Raw genomic sequence first — 23388 nt, 5'->3', positions numbered from 1 at the left:
GCTGAGGGCGGAAAACTGATTCCCATCTATAACCCCGTACGTTAGGAAGCCTCTTGTTTGTGCATTGATGGGTTTCCGTATACATAGCAATATCACTGTGTCTGAAAGTATCTCTGTTCTAAGGGCTCCATTGCAATTCCACATCGTGAATCGCAAGGTCTCATAGGCCACGCACCGTCAAGCGGGCCTCCTCTCCATAATGACGACTCGGCCATCTCTATATACCGCCCATTTCCCCTCTTTCCTTGCCTCAAGCACACGCGGCATGTGTTTCTTCCGGTGTGCTATCTATAAGGTCCTCATCCAAATAAATCTTTTCCCCCTTAAGGGCCATCCTTTTGGAGAGGAAGGCCTTCTTCTTCTCCAAGTCACCAAACCTGATGATCAATATCTTCGCCTTGGTTTCATCTCTGCCTACTCGCCATGCTCCGGTAATGGGTACATCAGTGGCTCCAATTTTTGTTGCAAGAGCTTTTGCATCCTCTTGGGGATTTCCCTTATCTTCCCACCCAACTACACGTACAATAGAGAGAGAGAGAGAGAGAGAGAGAGAGACCAAAAGTGGGAAAGAAAGGATACGAGAGAGAGAGAGAGAGAGAGAGAGAGAGAGAGAGAGAGAGAGAGAGAGAGAGAGATCCTTGTTGGAGGAGTTCTGCCGTTGCCCCGCCGCCTCCGCCCTCCTGTTGGTCCTTCCCACTTGCTGGTCGTCGCCAGTTCTTGTTCATAGTCGAGCTTCGGCTTCTGCTCTACCTCAGGGCTTGTGTGTGTGTGTGTGTGTGTGTGTGTGTGTGTGAGAGAGAGAGAGAGAGAGAGAGATGGGTAGAGAAGTCGAATTTGTAAACACGCCTCTTGTTACGCAAAAAGACTGTGTTGGCGCGATACCTGGACGTGGCAGTGTGATCGACATCCTTGCAGAGAAGACAACACACCGCCTTTCGTTATCAGTACTGTAAATACAGCAGGTACACTAGGGTTTCTAGCAAGTACTGCAGGTCCAGTAGGGTTTCCAGCAGGTGCTGCAGTACAGTAGGGGTTCTTCCAGGTACAATAGTTTCCGTAAGTACTGCAGGTACAGAAGAGTTTCCAGTTGCCGGTACTGTAGGTACAGTAGGGTTTCTAGCAGGTGACTTGCAGGTACAGTAGGGTTTCAGCAGGTGGTACAGAAGAGTTTCCAGCCAGTACTGCAGGTACAGTAGGGTTTCAGCAGGTACTGCAGGTACAGAAGAGTTTCCAGCCAGCACTGCAGCAGGTGCTGAATTTGGGTTTGAGAGAACGAGTTTTCTTTGCTTTTGTACATGGATTTGGATGACCCGGCTGCTGCTGTTGGTGACATGGCTGCCAATAGCCTTAACATGGATCTTATTGAGGAGATGATCGAGAAGGATGTGGGTTATGCTTCAGATGCCTCGGAGCAACAAAAACGTCAAAGGCTTGATGTTGATGCAAGCTATACTCCGGTGAATGTTGGAGAGAATGTAGAGGAAAGTTCTCAGGCACCTTCTCCGGAGTTTGCACGTTTGCTGCAGATCACTGGTGAGCTTCTGCAAGAATATGTGAAGGCAAATAGCGTGCAAATGGCTGCAGTAGATAATAGTGGTGTGGCTGATGTATGCATGGAGACTCCTTTGTTGCTACAACAGCTAGCAGATTTTCATGATCGTGCTGCTATCTTTTTCTTTACTGGGCGTATTCCATTGTTGCCTCGTCTTAGAGCATGGCTGGGCCGCTTGGTGTCGCCTGAGGCACTTGAGGAGATTTACGATGGTCTGAGAGGCTTTTATGAAATACTTTTTCGCACTTCGAAAGCCCGTAGGGCAGTCTTGGAGCAGGTGCCACTTTTTTTGGATGGGCAGTTGGTTCATGTGGTTCCGTGGAAGCCTATGGCAGAGTACCAAGATATGTTGCGTCAGGCTTGCCCAGTTTGGGTTGAAGTGAAACAATTCCCACCAATGTTTTGGCGTGTTTTACCAGGTCTCATGCGAGGTATCGGTGATGTCTTGGTGGTGCCTCGAATGACATCTAGAAACCGAAATCGTCTATGCATGTTGTGGAATACTGGGAGACCTAGGCCGACACATTTGCATGTCAATATGGCTGGGCTGCAACCTTTAACGTATGAATTGAGGTGGGATACATTTGCTGGCCACTGTTTCAAATGTGGTGAGATGGGCCACTTTGTCTCCGAATGTCCTAAGAAAGAACAAGTTGTTGCTGCCAAGGATATCCTTGATGGGCAGTTGCCTGTGGAAGATGAGCATGATGCTCCTTCACATGATGCCCAACACATGGATGTACATGTGGATGTTCAGAATGAGGTTGAGCAGCCATGGGTGGAAGTACGTGGTAAAAAGACACGATTTGTTGCCCCGCGAGGGGATTTCTCAGATGCTGTTTGGCGGGGGCCTTTGCGTACTCATCAGGGGCCCTTACATACATATGCTCGTCGCCCTTTGGGTTCAGGTGCCCAGCAACAGACCAGGATTGAGAGGCCGGGAGGCCAACTTTCTCTGGGTACAGGGCCTCTTGGGGTGGATAGAGTAGAACGCTATCCTATTAGAAGTCGCCTAACAAAAGAAGCACAACAACAATTGCCTCTTGTGTTTGGTTCGAAGGGTGAGGTCATCTCGCCATGGGATGGTCATTACCCTTTGACACGTGCTCGGGAACTCCAAGGGCAGTCTGAGATCACAAATACCATGTCTAAAAATGCAATGCTTCAAAAGGTTCGTGATTTGGCAGATTGTCCTGGGCCTAGTACACGGCCTTGTTGATTCCTTTTCTGGGAAGGCTTATGAAAATTGTACAATGGAATGTAAAGGGTATTTCTTCGCGCCAAAAGCAGTACAGGCTTTGGCGTACAACTTTTTGTCATGGTTGGGATGTTTTGTGTGCAGTTGAACATAAGCAGCATAAGTTGGCTGGCAAAGCGTATGTATATAAGGGATTTCATGTTTTCTACAGCGGACATCTTGCTTCGCAGTCAGGTGTTATGTTTGCTGTTCATTTGCAGTTTCAGCCTTCTCTTGTGATTCAAGATGTTCGTGGAAGATTTCTAGTGATACAGATTGTTTGGGATGATACGCCTTTATGGTTGTTAGGGGTGTATGCTCCAAATAATGCTCGTGCACGCCATTTGCTGTGGAATGACTTGTGTGCTCTTTCAATCTCTCATCCTGGCTTTATGATGGGAGACTTTAATATGTGTGTCTCCAGGGAGCCAGCCACGTTGCCTCATTTTGTAATGGATGGCCCAGAGAGAAAGGCGTGGGAAGCTTTTGCAGCAAGGTCGCTAAAACAAGACATGTGGTCTTGGTTGCATTTAGATGAAAGGGGTTACACTTATGCCTCACAACAGTTTCGGGGCACTTATGCTAGATTGGATAGGATGTATATTTTACATCAAGATCTCTTTTTGCCAGAGGTTCTTACTATGATGGTTGATCAGCAACAGGTTTTGTCAGATCATTGGCCGCTTGTGTTTGAAATGGTCTATCATCCTGTGGATGCATATAAAGGCTTGTTGGGACGCTTGCCTTTGCGCTTAAATCACACTTTTTTGGAGCATGAAGTTTTTGATGTTTATATGTGTCAGTTGATACGACATTTCTCCACAAGAGTGTCCATGGCTGATTATCATGCTTGGCCAGTGTTCCTTACCAACACTCGGAAATTAGCACGGCATTATGGTCTTGCTAATGCCTCTATACAAAAACAGCATGTGGCTCTTCTTGAGTCGCTTTTAAAGGGCTTGCAGGCGTTCATGTTTACTGACTCTATGGATGCTGAAGTTGTGGATGCCATAGAATGGCTGAAAAAGGAGCTATCTAGGGTGCAAGAAGCACAATATGTTCGCTTTAAACTACTTGCACGTCTTGATGCTTTGCGGGATGCTAACTGTCAATCTCATCGCTACTATGATAAGTTGCATCAAAAACATATGCGTGAGAATATTGTTAGGCTGATGGATGCCAAAGGCAACCTTGTTACTCAACCTTCTGAGGTTATTCAGCATTGCATCAGGTTTTATGAAGATTTGCTTGCCCCTCGAGAGGATGTCTCACCGGCTGTCCTGGCTGCAAGGGAGTCATTGTTTGCTGAAGTACGATATCAAGTTGACCCTGATGTGGCGGCTCAGCTTGATGCTCCTGTTACTCAAGGGGAAGTGGAAGCTGTTCTCTCCAAACTTCCCATGGGAAAGAGCCCTGGTTGGGATGGTTTGACAAATGAGTTTTTCCGAAAATATGCTGATCAGCTTGCAGAGCCTTTGACGCTTATTTGTCAAAGGGTTTGGGATGAGGGATATATGCCTGCCGATTGGAAGTTGGGCATACTTCGTTTGTTGCCCAAAGTCCCTTCACCTACTTCTTTGGCTCAATGGCGCCCGATCTCACTTATGGGTATTATGTATAAAATCTTTACAAAGATTTTTGCCAATCGCTTGCAGAAGGTGCTTCCTACTCTTGTTCATCCATATCAATATGGATTTGTGCATGGCAGGAATATTTTGCATAATATTCTTAATGTTCAAATTGGAGTGGATTATGCCAAGGCAAAGAAGCAAGAGATTGTGATGGTGCAGCTGGATCTTGAAAAAGAGGGATTGTCACATGGGCGGACACGTGTGCAGGCTCCATGGTGGGACATTGTGAATGTGGCTCATCCTCTCCGTATTCGCTCATCACACATTTTATCGCATATTCTCCTTTCTTGGCATGAAGTTCTACTGTTGGCTCGGTGGGATCCTGGTCATGAAAGACTACTTTTGAACTCTTTGCAGTTCGAAACATTTGTGGAGTCGCGTGTCATTGTTTGGCCAGACAGAGATGCTTCACGCATACGACTCAACTGCATGGTCGGGCTAGGCTTGGTTAGAATCCGAGATGCTGTGATACCTGGTCGTGAGTGACAGGCCATATTCGTTTTGTCGTATTCGGCAGCACTTTAGGGTTCCTCGGACATTTCAGCCACTATGGGTTGACATCATGCATGCAGTTGAGCCTTTTACTCCATTGCCTCGGCCATCTGCAGATCAGCCTTGGCTTGATTGGGCACTATGTAAATCTGGTGACTTGATATCACTCTCAGCTAACCAGGTCTATCATAAGCTTGTATCAGAGAAAGATTGGGTTTCAGCCAAGGCCAATAAGGTGTGGGGATTGCACAAGTCTAAATCATGGTGGCAGAAAACTCTTATGCGTGGTTGGCAGTCTAAACTCCCTTACCAAGGTAAGGTTTTCATTTGGAGGATGTTGGTGGGAGGGTTACCTACACGGGATCAGCTGAGCCGTCGTAAAATTACACTAGCCTCTTGCTTCTTCTGCACGACATGCACTGAAACAGTTATGCATCTGTTCATGAGTTGTCGAGTGGCCCGTTAGATTTGGTCTTTTGTCTCTCGCGTTTGGGAGGCAGTAGAGAGGTCTACTGTTTCGGCTCATCAGTGGATATTTGGGATTTGTCCTCAAGTCATTACTTCAGACAGTCACCTTGTGATATTCCATTTCCTTAGATGGATAGGACTTTGGCATATTTGGACTACACGGAATGGGTTCATTTTTGATTCCTTGTCTGGAATACATGGGCACATTCTACGTATCCGCGGTTTGCTGCTTTGGCAGTTTTCTTCTCTTCTCTCAGCTCAGCTACTGGATGCAGATGTTATTTCGTTATGGTCTACGGCGGCTCGGCTGGCTCATCTTTGATGCTTTATCTGGGATGCTTATTTGGCTAGGAGGCTTTCTTATTAGTGTACAGGTTTGCATGGTCATGATCCTTTAGAGGATCTTTTGTGGGGGTTTTGTTTGGGGCCATAGGTTCTGTGTGAGCCATGTGGCTGATGTACATTTTACATATAATATAAAACACCATTTCACGAAAAAGAAAAGAAAAGAGAGAGACCAAAAGTGATGCAATAGTGTCCATGTAATCTCATCATGGTACAAAAGAAAACAAAGACGAGAGCTATGAGCGTGGAATGTCAAATCCGAGCCATATGATACAAAGTGGGACCATCATCATTGTACAACCTATGGAGCTAACCCCTTGGTAGGGGGAGGGGGCCGTCAAGGATACCGAGCATGGGGTTAGCCTGTAGAAGACTCTGCAGATCCGCCGGGCGTGGGAAGGTGGCTTTATGCCTCTCCAAGATCTCCTCATGCTAGGGCTGATGTTTGTGTTGCTGGCGAGGTCCAAGAAGTCCGGGGCGTTGGGCTTGCTGTAGTGCCGTGGCCCGGTCTAGAGTCATGCCAAAGTGGGGTCTGGTGGGGGGTCGGGTCCTCAAGAATGTGTGGTGGCACATATAGTGCATATCCTCTCCTCACGAGGTATTTGCATGGCTCTCCTTGTCTCTATCCTCAGACGGTCTGATGACACCCGCAACTTGCCCACTGCAATGCGCATGGCATGTTGGCATGTATATGACAAGATATCTGGCCCTTAGTATGAAACCGTCCTCTATAAGCCTCATGAAAGTATCCATGTAGTACTGCCGTTTGTGTGAGAGTGGCTCATGTGTTGATCTTGTATGTATAGTCCCAATAAATCGTATTTGATTACCCGGTTCCTGTCATCCTAAGAGAGCCTGATGAATGGGGAGTCCGGGTCATATTGAAGTGGGGGGGAAGCACTGTCTCTCCATGAGAGCAAGAGAAGCATACCCTCGTATCAGTCTAGCCACTGTAGCATGGCTCATCGAGAAGACCAGTCCAGTAAAAGTGACTCCCAAGTACACATATGAGTATGCAATCTCCACTGGGCTGCCCAGGCCCCATGTAGGTGAAACTCAATTGAGATGTGAAAAGAGGGGATGTGTTGAAGACCATAACCTTGGTTTTCCCAAGGTTACTGTGAGATCCGGCTATGCACAAAAGTCTTGTAACGTGTCAAGATGCCTTTGGAGAGTCTGCAATAAGCACAATGTCATCAGCATAAAGTAGTATGAAAACAAGGATGCCTACTAGTGATACACTTCCTCCCCCTCCTCTATCAATGAAGGCTGAAATCTCGTCGATGTAGAGGTGAAAGAGAGTGGGGGACAGTGGGTATCCTTGCTTCACGCCAATGGTACTGGAGATCTCCTCTGATAATCCTCCTGGGCATCTCACCCACCCTAAGAGTGACTCGTATAATGCCATGATCTCCCAAATCATGTCTGATGGTACCCCCAAATCCTGGAGTCTCTAGAGAAGTCTGGCTCGAGGCACTCCATCAAATGCTTTGCGGAAATTCACAAAGCAACAGTAAACCTGTTGGTGTCGTGCTTTGGCCTGTTCTATGATGGCTCGGATGGTGAAGATGTGATCCAAAGTAGAGAATAACTTGCGGAAGCCTGCCTGCCCTGATGCTCTGTGCCCATGTCTCTCTGTTAGTTTGTTGAGCTCAAGCTCAAGTACTGACCCATAAAGTTTGGCCAGTGTGTGGCCAATCATAATAGTCTTGTAGTTGTTGGGGTCCATGAGATCTCTGGCTTTATGGATGGGTGTGATGATATGGAGGTGGGTGGGAAGCCTTCCAAAAGAGCCCAGTTGAACATATGGGCCAGGAGGGGTGCTAGAGTCTCCCCCGCATGGGAGTTGTGCTCTGCCAAGAGGCCCTCGTGGTCCTGTGATCTACTGTTTTTGAGTCTCCGGATGGCTCGGGCTACCATGTCGGAAGAAGGTGGATGTGATGGTGGTGGGATTGGGGGGCTGATTTGGTACTTCGTATAGGGATCGTGCATGTGTGCCATATGGATGGGGATGTGATGGGTGTGGGTGGGCATTTCTCCCGGATTTTCTTCCAGCCCTCAATACAGTTCACACCTTGTATTGGCCCTTAACATGTGCTCGTTTCTTACGTCTGGTTGTGTATTGGTTAATCCTTTGAGCATCTCGGTCTCGGATTTGGCCAGTTGCAATCTTGCGTAAGAGACGCTCATGTGTTGTGTGGCATTCCTCGTCATACCAATCGTTTTGGGGCATGGTGCCGTTGGAGGGTCTGGGAGTAGATCGGTTGGTGGATGGAAATGCGGCCATGGCAGAGGTGTGTAAGACTATGGTGAGGTGAGAGGTGAGGTTGGCTAGTGGGAGATTGGGGTCTACATTTGTTAGATGTCAGTAGAGATGGTCCGAGTAAGTTGAGTCTCCATCATGGTGGAAGTGAATCTAGGTGTAGCGGGAGATGGGCGGTGGTGGTGAGGATGGTCGGGAAAAGCTAAGGCTAAAGGAGAGAGAGGCATGGTCGGCTCCAAGGGGGAGGTTGGGAATGGTGAAGGTATGCATGGATGTGGCTAAAGCCGGAGATCCTATCAGGTAATCCATTGTACTTGAGCCTGTGTCATGTGGGAAGCATGTGAGAGCTCCGGAGGAAGTCCAACGGGACATTCTGTTGAAGATGGCTAAGCCATGTGTGGTCCCCAGCATGAGGAACTCTCCTTGATGCTGTAATGTCCCCTTTGTCCTGTGATGCTCGCTGAATGCCAATCTCCTCCGAGTCCATCTCTTGCATGGTCGGCTCCTCTTGGTCATATATATATATATATATATATATATATATATATATATATATATATATAGAGAGAGAGAGAGAGAGAGAGAGAGAGAGAGAGAGAGAGAGAGAGAGGATGGATTCCTCTCATGCATGGGTTGATTGGGTGTTGGGTCGCAACACTAGGCTGTTGAAGGCTTCCACTAATGTTGTATATCATCTTTTGGTCCAAGAGAAGAGATGGCTTGCAAAAAAAGCTAATAAAGTATGGAATGTTAAGAAAACGGCCTCTTGGTGGAAGCGTGTCCTATTTTGTGGTTGGCATTCCAAGCTTCCTTTTCAGGGCAAAGTGTTTATTTGGAGAGACATGGTTGGGGGCGTGCCTTTAGCCACTACCCTTCAACATCGGAGACTTTCGAATGGCAACTGTTTCTTTTGCCAGACTTGTTGAGAATCGAGTCGGCATAGGTTTATTTCTTGCCCGGGGGCTCGCTAGATATGGGAGTTCATCTCTTCAGTGTGGCAAATGGTGACTGGACACACTTTGTCACCCAGGCAGTGGGTATTTGGACATGATCAGCCAGGGGGGGACAATCAGCAACATGAGGTCTTCTTTGTTTTCTTTCGATGGTTGGGTCTTTGGCATAATTGGCTCATGCTAAATGCTTTCATCGTTGATTCACAATCAGGGGTGAAAGGTCATGTCCAGTGTGTTCATGGTCTATTGCTTTGGCAAGTTTCCTCTTTGATGGATGCACATGTTATCACCAAGGCGCAAGCTGACCCCTGGTTACATGCTCTTCGTACGGTGGGCATGCCTCATGTGGCCTTTTAGTGTGTGCGGTTTGATGGCCTCTATGTACATGTTTGTATGGTCAAGACCTTTGCTTTGTATTACATTTTCGTAATCTAATCAACCAACCATTACGAAAAAAGAAGAAGAGATTAAGCGTCTACTAAAGACCCAGTGGGCCTATGAGACCAAAGTGATACAATAATGTCCATGGCATATCTCATCATGGAATGGAAAATAAAATTGAAACAAAACAAAACTCTCTGATTGGAGTGATACAAAACTGTCCATGGAAATTTGATCATGGAATACCAAGAACATGAAACATGAGAGGAGCATCAGATGGTATACCACTCTCCAAAATATAAAGCATGAGGCTAATGAGTATGGCCGAGAGGTCTCCCTCATCTACGTCACGTGAAAAGGTAGCTCGATGGCGATGGGGCATGTCCTGGATCTAGAGTTGATGAGAGGATGGTGGGGCTGACGTGGGGGGTTGGTGGCATCAGGCATGCTTGAATGTAGAGGCCCGGTCCGAGGTAACTCCTCTTGGGCGAGGTGGGTCGAGAGTAGCTAGAGGTGGGTCCACGAGATCCACTGAATGGGTGTCCTCCTCCTGGTCCGAGAAGAAGTTGGTGATGGTTGGCTGGCGAGGTGGCTGGGGCCGAAGCTCACTCAAGAAAGTGTGCTTGTGTCTGTGGAGCTTGAGGAGGAAGAGCCCTAGGCAACCCTGGTCTAGGAAGTCAATGATCCTAGAAAGTGGGTCAAATCCCTCTTGGAATAGACTATGAAACCTCCCGCAGATCTCATAATATAGTAGGCAGCGACATATGTAATACTCCTATGTCCCAACCTTTGCGGGGCATAATCGGCAAATCCTCTCCTCTGTGGGTCTCTGAATGAGCTCCTTGGCTTTGAAGACGCGCTCAGCTCTACCTGTCTCCACTTTGAGGTGGTGGGATGACACTGGTATCTGGCAATTGCAATCCGCATGGCATGGGACATGTGAACACTCAGGTAGCCCGGTTGCCGGATGAATCCATCCTCAGTAAGCGTGAAGGAAGTGATCTCGTAGAAGTGCATCTTCGGTTGGAGTTTTGGAGGTGTGAACCATGTGCGTGTAGAGGTTGAGAAGATCTAACCAAAAAACCCGGTTCATGTTCTCATGAGAGAGCTAGAGAACAGTGGAATCCAACTATACTGAAGGGGTGGGAGGCGGTCCATGCGGAGCCCATATCCTGAGAACCAAGTGGAAACTTGGGCATACCATACTCAAGGGTGGCCCTCGAGTGCTAGTTGTCTTGAGGACTCTAGGGCAAGCCTTGGGTACTTGTGGGGATCCATGTGACTGATGGGATGGAGGTATGTGACCCTTTGGAAGGGTGCATCCACTACCATCGGGGCTGTAGCAAACTCTGCCTAGATAATGTGGTGTGGGATTGACGGTTTGTTGCGGATCATACGGGAGAACATCATGACTCGGGGCCTCTCATCTTGCTGCCAATTCTCATCGGATAATCTGCCCCCCATATGGCTGCTCCATACATCAAGGATGGTGTGACGAGGGTGTTAAAAGGCCAACCCTTCATCTTGGGGCCAATCATGATCGTCTTGTAATTATTAGGATCAAGTGGATCTCTGTCTTTGAGGATGGGGTTGATGGTGTTAGTAGACTAAGAGGGTGGAAATCTTTCACAAAGCGCTCTATTGAACATAGGGGCGCAGGGTATCATTGGTATGTGAGATGTACTCGGCAGTGAGTCCCTCGTGATATTGGGCCCCCCCATTATGTAGTCTATGGATGGCCTTGAGGACCATGCCCTTTGTGAAGGTGGAGGTGTGGTGTGTATGTTTATCTCCAAAGTGTGTGAGAGAGTTGTGTGTGTATGTGCAGCTGTGTGTATCTCTACCTTCTGGGTGTCGTTTTCTTCCTGCTGGCTGTCACCTTTTATGGCTTTTCTTCTATAGCTGTTCTATTCCCGCCTGCTTGCCGTCACCAGTTCTTGTTGATAGCCATCTACTCATCCGATGGTAAAGGATCTTTATATGTTGGATATTACCATCCAAGTACACAGTCAAGTTCTACTAATGTGAGTTCTCAACATACGAGGTCTATAAATATATTTATTGTTGGATATCAATGCTTCACCCTCATATTTTATTGTCCAGGCGTTGGCTAGCTCATGTCTGTATGCCCCCCATGATGAGGAACAACCATGGTTGAGCAGCCCGGGTGCCCGGCATCCTTGTAATCACATGGGAAGGTGGCCTTGGAGGCCAGATGGTTTAGAGACGGCTTGGATTAGATTTGGCACACTGCCAAATAGGCTACATGCTACACTGGATTGTTATCTCATAACGGTCCACACATGGAGTAGGTAGACTACATGCTACACTGGACTATTATCTCATAACGCTCCACACATGGAGTAGGTAGACTTTACTCTTGGACACCATGTCTTGACATTGCGAGGGCCGAATGGGGCCCAGGATGAGCCGAGATGGGGGAAACTATGTAGTAGTTTCTAGTTCATCTTTATGGTCGGACTTTACACTGCCGGACGGTGGCACCGACTTCATAGTGGACTCGCATGGTTATGTCATGGCTACCCCGCATATACAGGCCTATATAGATACACGGCCAGCCTCTTCTCCAAGCAGTTCATCAATTATCACTGTGAGTATACTCCTTGGCTTCTACTAGCAGACAACCTCCATCTTAGCAGTTCAGATTAGCCATTGAAGCTCCCTTTCACAGGAGCACATGGGTGTGGGGCTTTGCCATCTATTGTATCACTCTAGTAATACAATATTCTTGGCTATCTTTGTTATTGTGCAATTTGAGTTTTGAAGTTCTGTGTTGTGAAAGGTCCTACTTCTTGTCAATGTTCTCTTGTATACACCGCACATTGTATCCTCTTACATTTATAAAGGTAAATTGATATATATTTTTACACAAGGGGTATTTCCCAAACTGTAGGCCCCAGATGCCAAGTAAGCTTGAGGGCTTGGCCCCACAGCTGGAGCATGGCCATGTGGTGTGCTTGTGCTTGTGTGGCTAGGCTTCGAGGAGCCCGGGGATTATGTACGATATGGACCTTGGAGTGCGAAATGGTCAAATGGGAAGTTGAATGGCCCTGACAAAGAGGACCAGACATGGAAAAACAGCCAAAATGTGAAAGAGCTCGTGTGAAGGCTTTTCAATCTATAAAATATTGTGATGAATTAAGGAGGGCGATGGCTTTGAAGAGTTGCATCCCCCCTCTTGTATGTGGTCTCTGGGCAGAGGCTCCTTTGGTGTTTAATAGAGGAATAGAGGAATGGAGTGAGTTTAAGAGGGTGTATGTGCCTGTGTGATCCTGTTGCTGTACAATCACGAGTAAGAGAGAACTTTGTTGTGCTTTGTTGGTGGTTGCCTCTTTGTGCCAGCAATGCAGAGGTGACCATCGAGGAAAGGAAGTGCACAGCTGTGGAAGAATTAATTCAAAGACTTGATAGGCCTTTATTAGCGTTGGAGCTGGCAGCGCCTGCAGGTGAGCAAGTGTGCAGCCTGCTCATCTGTGGAGGAACCAGCTGTGTGTAGGCGTGGATGCTGTTCCAAGTGGATTTTGAGACAGAAACAGAGAGGGGGCACATGGACTCGTGTCTGTAAAGCGAAGAGGCAGGTTGTCGTGTTGCAGCAAGGCAGCATTCTGCAGTTGTAAGCAATGGAAGAAGGTTCCCTTTTAAGGCTTGCCGCTTTTCACACTTAATTCAAGAGTAAACAAAAGGAACATTAACAACACTAAAGTCAAAAGGGATTGGAAAATGGAGTTAATTAAGGAAGATGATGTGTTCTTAGCCAGTGGAGTTTTAGCAAGAAGATTTTGATGAGTAAGTGAATCACTTTTGGGAGTCCTTGTTAGACTTGAAAAAGAACCTGAACTTTGTTTAGAATGCTATTTCTTAAACTAGATAGAACTACATTCTTGTGATGTGGATGCAAAGTATCGCACCATTTCTCTGAGGCTGAGTTGGACTACTGGACTTGAAAAAGGATTTGACATCAAATTTGTGTGTCAGAAACTGAAGCTCAGGATTGAAGATCCACCACGAAGAAAGCATATGGTGTATTTAGGAGGCTCAGTGCTGGCTGGCATTATCAAGGTGATTGCTTTGAACTCTCATTTTTCCGTTACAACACATCACATCGGTATTTGTTAGGGTTTCATTTGCAGTATTCAGGAAGTGGAGGTTAACTTAGTTTTTAAAGAAAACCTTTGTCCCCTCTCTATTAGGTTATACTAAGCTTATGTATGGTCCTCTTGCAGAATGCACCTGAGCTATGGATCAGTCGAAAGGAATATGAAGAAGAGGGTTTTCAATGTCTTCAAAAATGCGGGCAGTCTTAAACAGAGGCAACTTCAAAAAATGGATGAGATTTGCATGTTGGTGATGTGATTCTAGTTGTTAAAAATAGCTGTATAGAAGATGATGGTTGTATGTAATTGTAGCATTCTTTACCATGCGAAATGTAGACATTTTACCTCGACTTCTACATATTAGAGACTGGTTTTAAACTTCTCCCAGCTCTCATGCTACACATGCTGATGTGCACCATGGTTTGCTTCTAATCGATCTTACATATATGAACATCCTTTTGTCCACAAGTTTGTGCACACTGACCCAGGGACTTTAAAAGAGACTCATTCTGCAGCCCTAATAAGCAAGTGGACCCTCGTGAAATTTAATCTGCATGGTGTTCACTGTGAAGCATCAACATTCAAACACTCGGGAAACTCACATGTTGATGGTGGCGACTAGCTCAAACTCAAACTGCCATAAAGAGGCCACCAAATTGCTAATGATACAGCTCGACTACACAGTAGAAAAATAATGTACATGAAAAGCTAGAATCTACTCAGTAGTATTTATATTTATTTCAAATATGAAAACTTAAAGGGCTACCCAATGGCACCTTTGGTCTCCTTCCATGTGAAAGTTATCTTGAAATGTTTATTATCAACGTTGTTTGGTACAAATAAAAATGCAAATGTTTGTAGTATTTGTTAAAGTGTCAGTGAGAAACAAAGAAAGATGTAATAAAGCGTCTCAAAAGCATGTGTAGCTCGTACATCGTGTCCTTGCTCCGTTGTCACATTGAAATGTGTCTTGTTGATGGGGTGAAGGTAGAGCTCTCTATGCCTAGATGGAGGAAGAGATGGTCAACCACCATAGTTCTCTCACAAATATGGGGGAAGCAAAAGCTAATGCAAGCAGAAAACCTACAATCAATCCTATGTAGAAAGCATCCATTAAACATGCAAGATGCAATAGCATACATGCAAGCAAGAAGAGGGAAGAGGAGAGGTTCACTAGTATTTCATTGAAAGGAAATGATTGGGTATTGTTTATTGCAAGTATTCCATTGTAAAGAAATGATTGGGTATTGTTTATTATCAAAAATGACTTATGTGTCATATAAGTGACTACTTTTCACATTAGGCCGATCAAACTTAAAAATGGTCCGATCTTTATTAATAGTCTTAAAAAAGTATATACATGAAGTCCTTAGACTTTCTTTATTTGGTATGTAAGGTTACTCTAAAGATACGTGCTCATTTGAGTGGGTAAGATGACAGTGTCTCGGGCGGGTGAGACTATGCTAAGCTACGGAGTGGTTAACACTAAGGTATATCTTATTTAAATATATAGTTCTAAGTAAAATATTTGATATTTCTTGAATTTAATACTCTTTATCTTAACCCCATTGTCTCAAACTCTTTTGAATAAACTAAAAGAAAAGGGCCATGCATCGAATATTATATAATCATTGGATTTTGTGCTCACATATTTTGTACATTTGGAATTCTCGTCTCTAGCTCAAGAACATTTTACATTTGGTAGGGCCATGGGTTTAATGATGTAATAAAATTCAACCACAAGCTTTGTGTATATGGGTAGAGATAGACAATGGGCATCTACTTACATTACGTGGTCATGCAAAGTCCATGTAAACTTATTGATTTCTCAAGTGCAAAGTTTTCTTCTTCTCTTGAGCTATTACCTTCTTGCTTACTGTATACATAAAATCTTTGATAATGTGAATAGGAAGAATTCAATCATTTCTTAAGTGCAAAGCTTTCTTTTTCTTTTGAGCTTTTATCTTCTTTCTTGCTTTATTGTGGTTGTTAGAGAATATGCCTTATCTAAATAACAAATGATAAGTGTGTGAATAGCCTCTAAAAAAACTTCATATGTATGTGTGTGAAGCCACTCTTAGAGGGGTGCATCTAAATATCTAGATATTATATTTGTACTGACCTAAGCGGCGACATCATACAGAAGAGGCCCTAAGCCTATAAAAGCAGTATACTTGATTGAAGAAATACGAGACAAGTCACATCATTTGGATCATGTAAATCTCTTAATTTGTGCATTGTTTGTCTCTCTGTCTCTGTCTCTGCTTCAATGCCATAATCGTGTTTTAGTACAATCCACCATCATGTGTGCAAGCAGCTAACTTTAGGCCTAATTTTTAACAATTGTTTTATCAGAGCAACTAATTCTAATTACTTCATTATTTTTTTAAAATTGAGAGTATAAATCAAGCATTAGAGTGTTGCTATAGCATGCTATAACATCATTTCTTAAAAAATCATTGTTTGAAAATCTTAATTTTTAAAAACCTTAATTTTTGTTGGGAGCATTTTTTGTAAGGGATTAGCATTTGCATTAGAAACTTGCCTTTATTAAGACCTATTGAAATTCATAGCATATTATGGCTATTCACATGTTCATGTAGCCACATATTCATTGATAAGTTCAATGGGAAAAGTTTTCATTCTTGGTAGACTAAAGTAAAATTTAGTCTCACACGAGCGAGGGCGTATGGCCTTTCATTGAAGGAGAAGAGAAGATTCTCGAGATTGAAGATGTAGCTTAGAAAGCATGGAAGCTTAGGGACCAAAGAGCCTTTGGCCTCATAGTCCTTGGCCTTTCTGATAATTTCATATACCATATTGCAGATCTCCTTACCTCCAAAGAACCCTATGAAAAGTTGGACAAGCCTTTTGGAGATTTGGCAAAGAATTTTGAAGTTTCTTTGCAAATAGAGTTTTATGGTCTTTTAATGCAAACACATGAGAGCCACAAGAAAGTAGAGGCTATCATTACACATGAAGAAGAAGAAGCCTACAAAGAAGATGCAAATTTTGCAAAGTATGATGGGCCTTCTAAAGGTCTAGTACACAAAAAGTGGCTTGACTAGTATCTACTCCAAGGATAGAACCATACAATTTCGAGCGAAACTATGTCACAGGCATAGATTTATCCATATCAAGTACGTATTAGAATAATGCTTGAGGGGGAGTGTTGAAAAATACAAGTAATAAATGTTAAGTATGTGTGAACACTCTCTAAAAAAGCTTCATATGTATGTGTGTGTGAAGAAGAAGAAGAAGCCTATAAAAAAGATGTAAACTTTGTAGAGCATAAAGGCTCATGGGCCTTCAAAACTTCTAGCACACAGAAAGTGTCTTGAATAGCACTGTTCTCTACTCCAAGGACATAACTAGACACAACTTCTAGAAGTGAAACTATGTAACATGCATAGATTTATCCAAATGAAGTGCATATTAGGATAACGCTTGAGGGGGAGTGTTGGAGAACATACCTTATCCAAGTAACAAATGATAAGTGTGTGTGAACAGTCTCTAAAAAGGCTTCATATGTATATGTGTGTATGAATATACTCTTAGAGAGGGGTGTACCTAAATATCTAGATATTATACCTATACTGACCTAAGCAGTGATGTCATAAAAGAGAGGCTCTAACTCTATAAAAGCATTTTACTTGATTGAATAAATACAACGTAGGTTACATCATTTGAGTTCTGTAAATATCTCTCTTAATTTGTGTATTATCTCTCTCTCTCTCTCTCTCTCTCTCTCTCTCTCTCTCTCTCTCTCTCTCTTTGCTCCAATATCATAGCCATGTTTCAATACAAGCTACCATAGCTTGTGTTAACTCTAGGCCTAATTTCTAACACAGCAGTGTGCATGCTTGTGTGTGTGATTGGAATGTGTTATGTATGCTTGCTACCTTGAGTGAGTGTGATTGAGCAAGAGTGGAGAGGAGAGTGGTGCAAGATTTCTACCTTAACCTTCCTTTTGGAAGGATTACTTAGACTATTGAGAGTAGAGGAAGGGCTCAAACAAGAGGGATCGACAAATTTCTCAGCAATTCGGAATTTCACAATCTAAGACAAGAGGTCTAACCACTATCACTACGGTTCCTTGCTGCTAGAGAGCAAAAAGGTTCTTGATTTGAACAGATTGTACTAGTGAATCTTGGTTTAGCAATCTTTGCAAACCTTCTTGCTAGAGACCAAGAAGGTTCTTGACTTAAAACAGATTGTACTAGTGACTCTTGGTCTAGCTATCTTTACAAACATTTATGCTTCTTTAAATTACAACTTGACATGGAGAAAAAAAAGAACAAGAAGAATTCTTATTGTTATTATTACAATTCTTCTTCAAATAAGACCAAGCTAATGAAGAAGATAAGCTCTCCTTCTTATTGTCCTTCTCTCTCCCCTTTGTAGATGTGGAAAAGAAAGGAAAGAAGGAGAAGAAGAACCAATGCTTGCTCTTCTATTGGTGGTGGTAGTGGGCATAGAGGTGGTGGCCTTCTCTTTGTTCTTCTCCTTCTTTGACTTCTTCTTCTCTCCTCGTCCTCCTCCTCCTATACATGGGTAATGGCAGACTATAGGTGGTACACTTTCTTCTCTCCCCCTTTATCTCTCTCCTGCATGGGTTTGTTTGCATGCTCTGTGTGTGTGTGTGTGTGTGTGTGTTTTCTCTAAATGTTGTTTTTCTCTCTCTCTCTCTCTCTCTTATTATCCAAGATGAGCAAGGGAAATTAGTGGGCATCATAGGCTCAGTTGATAGTGACCTTGACCCTACACATTTCTCATTTCATTAAGGTAAGTAGAGGTGTTTGATGAAATGCCTAGATTGGCTGAAAGTTAAAAATTTAATTGTTTAAACCTTAGATTGGGATATCTTAATGGCATGATGAAATCAATACTGGAGGATTCTGGATATAAATACTAGGCTATCTCTTTAATGGCATGCTCACTCCAAAATTTGGTACTGGAGGTTTTTGGATATATATACTAGGTTCTCTTTAATGGCATGTGTTTTACGTACATGTAATGCAGTAGTGTAGACTCTGAAGATTTCAAAACACAATATTAAGTACCAGCCATGGAGATTTTAAAACAGAAGAGCTAAGTAAAGACGCCTCCACCAAAAAACACCTGCAAAAAATATTACCAAAATTGAACCAATGAGCGTAAAAGGTATGTTTTCATAATTTGTTTTTTGTTATAACCTATGTTGTTATTTTCGGATGTGAAGAAATTGTTAAACAATTATTTGGGCTTTATGTGTGATTGTGTATGTATATCTTTGTGAATAAATTATTGTTCATCTATGTGTGTGTGTGTGTGTGTGTTAAAGTTGGCGTATGTAAGTTGTGGTTGTCTATGTAAGTATATCTGTATATATAAGTTAGTGTGCATCTGTGTAGGTGTATGTCTTAGTTAGAATACGTAAGTAATGCGTGTCTATTTATGTATATATGTGTTTTAAAGTTAGTGCATATCTATGTCTAAGTGCTTGTAAAAGTTAGTGTATGTAAGTTTTGTGTTTATTTATGTGTATACTTGTGTATAAGTTAGTGTCTATATCTTCGTGAAAGTGTGTGTATAAGTTAATTGTATAACTGTATGTGTTTATGTGTGTCTATTTCCAGTTGAACAAAATCCATGATGGCATGCACCGGATGTAGAATACCTAATCCTTACTTGGTTCTGTGTAACCAAGGAAGACTTCCATGAGGAGTATGGCTTTAGTTTGGAAGGGGTCAATACGCATAATATGAAAGATGATGACATTTTTGAGAAGCAATGGCTGTTAGTGTTCTCACATAGCTCCAGCAGTGGGTAAACTTCACTTGAAGTCTCTTCGGCCAGATTTGTTTGCAAAGGTTCTGCTCTTGCATCTACATCTGTACTGGAAGTGGCCCCAAATTATGAGGCCAGTCTTGCTTTTGCACGTGGATTCTCTTTCAAGAGCTAACTGTGGGATAGAGTCCAACAAAGAAAGCACATCACAAAGTTGCATGGGCAGTTTTTGCAGAGAGTGTTTTACACACTGTGGCCAAGCAACCTGAGGGTTTTGAGAGAAAGAACTTTTGGTGGAGAAAGGATAATGTGCCCTGCAACATTATTGGAGACCCATCATCTACCTCTTCCTCGGAGAGACCCGAGTAACTGCCAGGACAGTTTTGAAACATTCGCTCTTGGCGTATCCTTCTTTGTTAGCTCATGAATTAGAAGACTGCAGGATGTCTAGATGCTTACATTGTGGCTGCCCATCTTTGATAGCACAGGTTTCAGTAGAGCACGAGACACAACCACATCTGGTAGAGGAGCACGCTCGCCTGGTAGGAGACATAGTGAGAAGTTGTTGTTTGTAGAGGTAGGATGGAGAGTCTCCAACTATCGAAAAACTTGCCTTGGATGAGGAAAAAGAAAAGTGGCAGGAAAATGCAGGTGTCCACAAATGCGTTGCTGGTGTGTAGGATGAAATTGAGGTGTTGATGACAAAGTTGCAAAGCTTAAGAGATTCTCTTGCTCCAAATGAAAATGCTGTGCGTGATCTGAAGCTAGAAATCTTGGTGGAGCAAGAAGCATCTTTAAAGACTTGGGGCCAAAGAAGGAGCATTGGACCATAAGTCCCTTCTTGAGTCTGCACAAGTTAGGAGACTATTCCCAGGTTTGGGTGTCTTGTTTCGCTTGAATGCTATTTCACAATATACTGGTTTTTTGTTGTTCAATAGTATTTTGCTGTTTTCTAATTTATAGGTGAACTATGACAGTTTAGTACGTGTTTGGGTAGAAGAAAGTGACCATTTTTCTTTTGCACTCTTTCTAGAGCAGCAGCTAAGAAGGGGGATTGTGTTTACGTTGCTTCCCACACCTCTTGAAGTACTCACACATGCTGCAAGTATTGGGGGCAACAATGTAGGGGAGAATGCTCTGGTTGTGAATTCTTATTGGAGGACCTTGTTGTTGTAGGTATATTCATGATTTCTTGCAAGTATAAATATCATCCCATGTGATTTGTAGGTTTGGTACAAACATCAGAGGTGTGTGCACATTTTGAATGCAATCATATTATTTCTGAAGCTGTAAAGAAGGTGGTCTTTGGATATGGCAACCTTGCATTGAAGAAGGACTCTCTAAAAGGTGTGCATTTTTATTGTTTTTTGAAGAATGTTTTTGAATGCTCTTTGAATGTTTTATGCATACAAAGGCATGGCTACACTAGGGTAGGCTTGACAACAAGTTCCACTACTTAAAAAGCTTGCAAGTGGGCCAACGGTTTAAGTTGTAGCTTGCAAGCTCTTTAAAAAGCAGTGGCATCTTGTGAAGGTGTTGGAAAGCTCGCTTGCAAAAGAAGTAACTTCTTCAAAGCAATTACTAGCTTTAAAGCAATGGAATCTTGCAAGCTTCAATGTAGTTACAAGCTTGAAAGCATTTTCAAGTTTTATACCAGATGCTTGCAGGTTGCAAGCATTAAAGCAGTGTTACAAGTGACTTGCTTTGAATCTTGTGACATTTCATTGCTTTAAATCTTGTAATTTATTTGAAGCAGTTGAACTTTGCAAGCTTTAAAGCACTTGCATATGATACCACTACTTTAAAGATTAAGAGATATAAATGCTTTAAAGCTTGTCAATTTTTGAAACTAGGCAATAGTTATATCTTGCAAGATTTAAAGTTGTGGCATCAAGTGCAGGTGTTGGAAAGCAGACATCAGCTGTAGCTTGCAAGCTTTAAAGATTGTTAGATTCTATTGCTTTAAGCTTTTTATGATTTTCAGCTCATAACAATGGCTTTGAAGTAGTTTTAAAGCACTTGCATAAGATTCCATTACTTTAAAGCTTGCAAGAAGAAATTGCTATAAAGCACAACCAAGCTTTAAAACAATGTAACCATACAAGCTTCAGAGTAATGGCAAGCTTTAATGCACGTGTACAAACTTTTAAGGAAGTATTGCAAGTGCTTTAAAGTTTGTTAGATTCCATTGCTTTAAAGCTTGTCATTGCTTTTAAGCTTTCAACGGCTTTGAAGTAATTACAGGTTGCAAGCTTTAAATCGTTGTTAGAAGTGCAGGTGCTTTAAAGTGGGTCTCATATTCCATTACTTAAAAGCATGTCATTCCTTTTAAGCTTGCAATGGATTTACAATAGTTTTGCAGTTTGAAAGCTTTAAAGAAATTGCATAAGGTGCCACTAATTTGAAAATTGCAAGAATCAACTACTTTAGAGCACAACCAAGCTTTAAAACAATGGAATCTTACAATCTTTAAAGTAGTTTTCCAATCTTTAAAGCACTTGCAAGTTGTAAGATTTAAAGAGTTAAAAGAGTGGGTGCTTTAAAGCTTATCATAATCCATTGGTATAAAGCTTGTCATCATTACTTTTAAGCTTGCAATTGGCATATTTAAAAGCAAAATGATGAACTATAAGAGAGTAAAGCAGTTTGAGCAAACTATACTTTGACACATAAAAATGTTTATGGTTCTGATCTAGATGTTTTGTTCTTCGTTTATCATATGCAAAGGTTCATGGGAAAGAAAACATTATGGTGGAAGTTAGTAAGCAAACCCCTTCCAGCAACCAACATTAGTTTGGTTATATGCATAATATTAGGTAGCTTGCTTTGTTAAGGTTGTAGGTGGCAATAATAACTCTTGGACTTGTCATGCAGGTGGTCTCAAGAGGGCAACACAACCACATCTATGAGCAGGACACTTGCAAGAGGCCGTCTCTTCGAGCAATGATTGATTGACCAGGATGCAAAGGAAGAAGCTTTTAAAGATGATGGTAATTAATCTACTAAGGCTATTCTTTACAATGTTCTACACCACTCTGTTTGTCACTCAATTATCAAGCTGGTTGATATAAGCCTGACCTTATTTTTCACGCTCTTCTCAAAATCTGTAAATGTAGACCAATTTTGACAAAGGTCCCATCATGGAAGGTGATGTGTGAGTGAGTGTGCCAAGAGTAGTGTATGACCAGGTATAAAAGATGAGGTGGTGCCTATGGTGGAGGTTGATCAAGTGTCTACTGACAATGTTAAGGAGAAGGATGGAGAAGGGGATGAAGGTTCTTTGGTGTAGCTAGTCAACGTGAAGGGAAATTATTTAAAAGAAGGTGATGATACTACTGATGATGTGGTGGTTATCATTACCAAGCAAGGGGTAACATCAGCCACAATAGATGAGGCGGTATAGTGGGCAATGATGTCCAGATGGATGTTGCTAAGCAGGCTGCTTGTGATGGTGTTACCGTTTCCCTAAATGTTGCTGCAGTAGAGGAGGATAACCCAATCATAATAGTGGCAAAATGAGTGCAGATGATACCTGTGATGCTCTTGTAGAGACACTCGTGGTGGGGTGCAAAGCCTAAGGACATGTAGACCAATGGTGATATGGACACAAATGCTAACATGTCATCTGTTGACTCATCAAAGGATGTTGAAATGTGTTTTTTGGTTCCCTTGCCAAAGTTGGCTGTTCTGAATGAGTGTGCATACATTACTTGCTGATTCTTCTCTCGATGGTTATGAAGTGTTTTGGGTAATAGATCTTTTTTTATGTTCTATAGAAGTACTATGGTTGTTAGAGGATGTAGCTTTGTATTTATTTCTGGAAGCCTTTCCCAGAACACAATGAGTCTACAACAATCTTGTTGGATGAAAATTTATACAAGTTTTTACTCAACAAAAGAGGAACCTACCACATACTGCCAAAGTTTAGGTCCATGTGTCCATAGTGCGGCTACAATGGTTCTTACTCATGTGTGTCAGGAATTGGCTTTGGGAGTGACTCTTGAGTTGTGATTCGATGTACCTTGCTAGAAGAGATGTCTTTGCTATACAGGAAGATGAGGAACTCCAAGAAGAGTTAAATTCATCCAAAATAGGTTCAATGAAGGGCAAACAATGGTCTATTATGATGACTTCATCTCCATGCAGGCCATGGAACAAGAATTGGCTACATGCACAGAGGGA

At 42.9% G+C, this 23388-nt stretch overlaps 1 protein-coding gene and 1 long non-coding RNA gene across 6 annotated transcripts in view; both read left to right on the top strand.

The window, feature by feature from the left end:
- ARP2 (actin related protein 2) overlaps positions 1–14081 on the top strand; it is a 97149-nt gene extending 83068 nt beyond the window's left edge. The window contains exons 14-15 of the mRNA XM_086819259.1: positions 13319–13402; positions 13567–14081. Of these exons, the coding sequence (XP_086675385.1) occupies positions 13319–13402; positions 13567–13647 (165 nt within the window). The 3' untranslated portion in view covers positions 13648–14081. The remainder of the gene's footprint in view (positions 1–13318; positions 13403–13566) is intronic.
- Positions 14082–18796: 4715 nt separating this feature from the next.
- Positions 18797–22926, top strand: LOC147624288 (uncharacterized). Of its 5 annotated transcripts, XR_015269079.1 has the most exons (5): positions 18798–20080; positions 20434–20553; positions 21934–22003; positions 22081–22196; positions 22323–22926. It is a non-coding gene; the product is annotated as an uncharacterized LOC147624288 (long non-coding RNA). The 5 variants fall into 5 exon arrangements; XR_015269074.1 differs by lacking the exon at positions 21934–22003 and having other exon boundaries at positions 18797–20080; XR_015269076.1 differs by lacking the exons at positions 18798–20080; positions 20434–20553 and having other exon boundaries at positions 21307–21963.
- Positions 22927–23388: the final 462 nt, after the last annotated feature.

Source organism: Cibotium barometz, chromosome 25 (assembly GCF_041138505.1).
Source record: "Cibotium barometz isolate CiBa-2024 chromosome 25, ASM4113850v1, whole genome shotgun sequence".
Taxonomy (NCBI): domain Eukaryota; kingdom Viridiplantae; phylum Streptophyta; class Polypodiopsida; order Cyatheales; family Cibotiaceae; genus Cibotium; species Cibotium barometz.
The sequence above is the reverse complement of the archived record's forward strand: the minus strand, read 5'-3'. Positions and strand labels throughout refer to the sequence as shown.